Raw genomic sequence first — 6,000 nt, 5'->3', positions numbered from 1 at the left:
TGCACAACCCCCACAAATAAATGTATAGCAACATTAGTTTTATTTGAGATAAATGAAGAACAATACATAGCATAGTGGCTTCATTTGGTATGGAGAGATGTGAATAACACTGCCATAAAACAGTCCAGGGACAATCCTGCTTTTTCTGCATAATAGTAAAGCTTTGAATTGGGTGTAGGTGCACAGCAAACCCTCTATCAAGTTTTTAAAAATCCGTAGAGCTCTTTCTGATAGTGGGTTAATGAAAAACGTTTTCTTTATTATTATTAACTTCATTCAATGCCACAAGCCCAGCTTCACCAATATAAAATGATTGGATTATATATGACTGTTTTGCTAGCAAGTGATCAAAAAGGAGAGACCTAATTCTGGAGAACTGGAAGCCTATAATATATAAAATGCAGATTGACTTGCTTTTTAAAAAAGCACACAAAATGCCAAGAAAAACACATTTTAAAATGTTGTATAATATTCTTTAATTTTGATTTATTTGTAACTATGTAAATATACAGAAATTTGAACACAAGCATTATTTAATATGCACAATCAAAGTTTTGCATTTTTAGTTGATGGCAGAGAGTACAGTGAAATGGATACAATGTTTGCTATTTTAAATATTGAACAACATATGGTTTTCTTGCAGCTTCTTTGGGATAAAATAGCTAGCAAAGTATTAGTACAAGAAAACACCCAACTGAGAATGAGAAATAAGTCGATGATAACACGCTGTTTCAGAATGGTGGAAAATCCTTATCTCAGTTTTATGGTAAACAAACATGTTCTATTTTTGAATATTTATTATACAAAATAACATTTTTGGAACATATGGCACTGATATGCTAACAATTATTTACCTCAGATTTTGCAATTTAAAATGATTGTGTACTTATAGTAGAATATGTAGCTGGTAATCTTTTCATGTAATCAGAAAGTTATTAAAGCACTGATATGGCTTTGAGTAAATATGGTTTCAGAACGTTTGCACATTTCTACTGTATTGCTTCTTGTGTGGGAATATACAGAATTTTATCCAACATCATATACATGATCTCTGACTTAGAAGATAGGATTTTTCGTTGCTTTCACACCCACTCCTGCTGTAGCAGAAGCACAGGAGGAGGAGGAGAAATCCCTTCTACTAGTGATTTCTGTTTAGTTGGTGGGTAGCCAGTATTTCATAACTTCTTTTGCGAACTGCACTGATATTTCTGCTACTGAGGCTTTGTGTATTTCCCACTAGTGGCTTCCCCTCAGATGAACTCCTATTTTGAGGGTTCACAATAACATGTCTGGTCATCCCTAAAAGGGTGAGGACAGCTTTTACCTTGTTTATACTAATCCAATCGGCTGCTTCTCTCTGTGTAGTAAGTCAAGAGAGTTTGCATGCCAGAATCATGGGGAGGAATGGATCTCATAGTAAGAAACAGTAATGGGTTCCTTTTAGAGGTCCTACCTTGTGCATCTATTAGACATCCTGCCTTGACAGAACTTCACCGTGTCTTTACTGGACCATCTTTCTCCAAAGATTTGTGGAGCTTCAGTTTAGGCCCAGTGGAGCTCAATCATGAAATGGACTTTGCAGTTGGGAAATATTCAGTAGATGCCATTTGTTGTCAGGTGCCATCTGTGGTGATCAGAAAGGCCATGTCTTCTGAGCCTCACTGGTCCGTCTAGGTTGATAGCACAACATTATTGTGTCCAGCACTGTGCGTATGAATTGCAGAAAACCTTGCTTAAGGAAACTTTGAAGCAATTACTTTTGGTCCTCTGCTAGTGCCTCAAGAATAACCTCATTCTGCCAACACACAGTGATGCAACAAAAATGTCCTATATTTACATTTGAAAGACTAGAGTTAATAGACAGGGACTGGAAGTTCATTAACAGAACAACAACAACAAAATTGTGCTACCAACTGAAAACATCCAGTCACAAAAGTGCACTGTATTTGCACATTCGATTTTTAATGCCTAGTCAGAGTAGCATTTAGGGAGAACTAGAATTTAGGGAGAACTACAGTAATAGAGCACCAGATGCTGCCACTATCAAAACTGATTAATTGTTCAGAAATAGCAGCTTAACCCTCTTTTTATATCTTTCTGTAAAAGTATACCCCCCATGATATACAATGCTTTGTTTGTGTGTTATATAGTTAATTACATCTTCTAAAACCCAGTTTTAAAAGGAAATGAAATGTGTAATTACCCAATGTTTCCATGGTAACAAAGTTTGTCCATGTGTTAGGGTTTACATGATTACAAAAAGTTCCCTGAATTTCATCTGTTGTCAGAGGGAAGAAAAATCACCCAAATCATCAGAACGTGTAAAAATTTGTGAAAGGGAGAGAGAGAGAAAAAAAAGTTATGCATCTTAGGAAAAGCAAAGCCAAGTTACATCGAGCAAACTAACTGTTATCTGTCTGAAGATCAGAAAGAGAAAGAGAGGGGAAATAAATTGGAAAATTCAGCCAGCTTTATATGGCCTCTCATTAGTGCATTAGGTTTCTCTCTCTCTCTCTCTCTCTCTACCTTTCCTTCTCTTTCCATCTTTGCTTCTGCTTGCTAAAATGTGCTGGACTGGCTGGTACTAATTAGAAAGCAAATCAATAGAATCAAGCAAATAGAAGTTTCCCTTTAACTGTTGGTCTGATCTCCACAGCACACGGGGATCACAGCTAAGGGCAGGCCTCTCTTTACTTCATAAGGGGTTGTCCTGGAAACCATTCGGATGCAGTCAATAATAGGGCAGATACTGAGACACAGAGCGCAGCCTGTACAACTGTCAGTAACAGTGGGCAGGTGGGTTTCTGGATCAAATTGTATAGCCTGGAAAGCAGAAATAAACAACATTGATGTCACTCACAGAAAAGGTCAAAAACCACCCCATTTTTAGCATCTGCATTTCCTGTAGTTGAGGTGCCGGGAGAAGTCTTTGTTCGGTACCGCATTGCAGCTACAGTAACAGTTTCAATGGCTAGGAAAATACATTTTCCAAAAAAGTATTTGAAATACTGGGGCAAACTGGGCTCCGGTAGAAATCTCTTTCCTCCCTTTGGTCCTCATTCTCTTTCTTATGTGCTCAGTGCATCCCAGTGCAGCTACGAACAAAATCAAGCCTCAGCACAAGCTGCACAACTTCCACAAAAATATGTGTCGCTTTGAAAAGTTACTCCTTCACAACATACTGATTTACTGGCATTATTATAGCACAAAAGTTTCACAGTGGTGTCCAGTTATGGTGGGGACAGTGGGAAAAATCATTCCTCCCCTTCCCTCATTACTGTTGCTGTTATTATTTTACATGCATGATAAATAAAGGCATCTACAAAATAAGTAAGTAAGAAGGGGATGAGTTTCATTGATGAGAGGGTTGAGCTATGCAAATCTTTTGAAAGAGTTGCTTCAGAATGTGTGCAATGCAGTGGGAAGGGGCTGTGCAAACACAGGGGTGGGCAGACAGCTGGGCATCTTGAAGAAGACACAGCTGCTTTAACAAGTGAAAAAAGTGTTCTGCATGTGCTGCTGCACATGCTGAAGAATCTCTTTCAAAGGGTTGGTGTAGACTATTATTTTTGTATGTGTCTTTGAGGAAGGGTTGACTCCTGGTGACTGCCTGGACTAGTCCTTGTATTTTTCTTGGCAAGATTTCGGAAGTGGCTTGCCATTGCCTCCTTCCCAGGGCTGAGAGAAAGCGACTGGCCCATGGTCACCCAGCTGGCTTTGTGCCTAAGGCAGGGCTAGAACTCACAGTCTCCCAGTTTCTAGCCTGGTGCCTTATCCACTACACCAAATTGACTCTCTGTGTAGCCTATTGTGAAAGGTGGAAAGGTCCCCTGTGCAAGCACTGAGTCATGTCTGACCCTTTGGGGGGATGCCGCTTTTGTGACGTTTTCGTGGCAGACTATAGTAGGGTGGTTTGCCATTGCCTTCCCCAGTTGTCACCTTCCCCAGCAAGCTGGGTACTCATTTTACCAACCTCAGAAAGATGGAAGGCTGAGACAACCTGAGCCGGCTACCCAAGAATCCAGCTTCTGCTGGGATCGAACTCGGGTCGTGGGGAGAGTTTTGGTTGCAATACTGCTGCCTACCATTCTGCTCCCTAAGGTTTGTAACTCTGCAAGCTGTAAACTGGAGCCAGTCTTACCACTGATGAATTTCTTACATAATGTACCTCTTTTCAAAGTACCTACTGAAACCCTTGAAAAATCTTTAATGTACACCTCAAGCCATGCCATGTCATTTTTTTGTGGCTCTGCTTCTGTAACTCCAGAGACAGCAGATGTTCAGACAGTTTACTTTTTAAAAGGTTTATTTACTTCATGTATTTGTGTAGGCCAAAGGGATGCACTTCCCAGATGCAGGAGTTTTTATTCTTCTTACAAGGGGTTGGAACTGCTCCAGGGGTCTAGCTGCCTAGTTTGCTCCAGTCAAAGGTGTGGTGCAAGTAGGGCATAGATCTTCCTTAAAGATGGAAACTATAATTTAAATGCTTCCTATGGTAGTTTCCTGCTAAACTAACCAGGCTGTCTGTTGCCTCATGGACCACAAACTGGCTCCAGAAAACTGCAGGTAAATCCAGAAACAGCACAAACAGTTTGAACATAAGGCTGGGTATTCAGGCGTATAACTTGTCTTTTTACCACGAGCACAAAAAATTAAGAAAATACAAAGCAACCTTCATGAACAGCCTTTGTAATGAAGAATCCTCAAGGCTCACCAGTTATTGGGTGAATGGTGTAGAGGGTGAATGGTGCTGTAGTTTCTACAGCAACTATAGTAGAAAGCACACTTAAAATGGACCAGTGAGTCTTCCATTGCAGCTAGTAGATTGAACACCCTTGTTAATCAACAAATTATTCTTTTCCAGCAATCCATGCTCAAAGCACAGGGCCTTGGCTGGAAAATGGTGCAACTAATGGCCACACTTTCATGATAGCACTATTCCACTGCTAAAAATAAAACACCATCAGAACATTATTCCTGTTGCAAGCAAACTAAATTATTTCAGCACTGTCACTATAACATATTATAGTACATTTTATTAGGCTATGACATCTTTGATAACAGCTCTCTATCAGACAAACTCAGTGCTGGTAGTTTTTTAATCTTTGATTCCTATAGGGTTGTTTGGTTTGTTTTTTTACCATGTGCATCAATTTTTTTTAGTTTCTGTTTATTTGCATAAACTTTTCTCTGCCAATATCTATGTGGACTTAGGCTGTTCTGCTCCAGTTCCCTGCTCTTCAATAACCTCTGCTAATCTAAAAATGAACTTTACTAAAAACTTGGTTGGTGCTTGGGGACATTGTGGAATATTTGCTTTGCAAAGGCATTGCAAAAATGATGCCACAGCTATCAGCTCTTGAGGTTGTGCCAGTGCAAACAGAATCATAAGAGGGAGGAAGGGAGGGAGGAAGACATCCTTGCTTCCTAGAGAAGTTTCAGGACAACTTCTGAAACTTGGGAGTTAACTCATATCCAAGTCAGAATTAAAACTTGTTTGCTGATAACAATGCTGAATTCTAGTAATATTTTTTTTACTTTAAAAATTATATGAATATCTAGTACACTTCTGCTAAATTAATCTTTTCTATCTAAAACAAGAAAAATGTCCTCTAAGTGTTTTGGACTTTTAGTGACACAATTCCTGGGTAACAGCTCTGGGACCCTCGCAGGTTGCAGTTCTACACCAGGTTGTCTGGACTACTAAGTGCAGGAAATAAAGATAAGATGCGATGAAGGGGAGGGGGGACGAGAGAACTTGTTCTGTGCCCATTAGTTTATTTTCACTAAACATTCTAGATTGAAATAGATTGCTACCCATCCAAATCTTCTTAATGTGATAATTTCTTAAAACACTGCCCCTCCCCCTTGTCAAAGCACGCAGCCCTTATCAGTCTGGCTCTAAACATGATACACTTTAATCGAGTTGAATAGATCAAGGAGAACAATTTGTTAAATGCCCAAAATGTGAATGTGGATCTTCTTTATTAATTTAGCTTC

At 39.4% G+C, this 6,000-nt stretch overlaps 1 protein-coding gene across 1 annotated transcript in view; it reads right to left on the bottom strand.

Moving 5' to 3' along the window:
- Nucleotides 1-459: 459 nt before the first annotated feature.
- The window catches only part of DPYD (dihydropyrimidine dehydrogenase), a 643,333-nt gene continuing 637,792 nt past the window's right edge, over nucleotides 460-6,000 (bottom strand). The window contains exon 23 of the mRNA XM_063298272.1: nucleotides 460-2,823. Coding sequence (XP_063154342.1) covers nucleotides 2,632-2,823 — 192 coding nt within the window. The 3' untranslated portion in view covers nucleotides 460-2,631. The remainder of the gene's footprint in view (nucleotides 2,824-6,000) is intronic.

The sequence above is a fragment of the Candoia aspera genome, chromosome 3 (genome assembly GCF_035149785.1).
Source record: "Candoia aspera isolate rCanAsp1 chromosome 3, rCanAsp1.hap2, whole genome shotgun sequence".
NCBI classification, from domain to species: domain Eukaryota; kingdom Metazoa; phylum Chordata; class Lepidosauria; order Squamata; family Boidae; genus Candoia; species Candoia aspera.
Note: the sequence above shows the minus strand (reverse complement) of the source record. Positions and strands in the feature narration are given on the sequence as shown.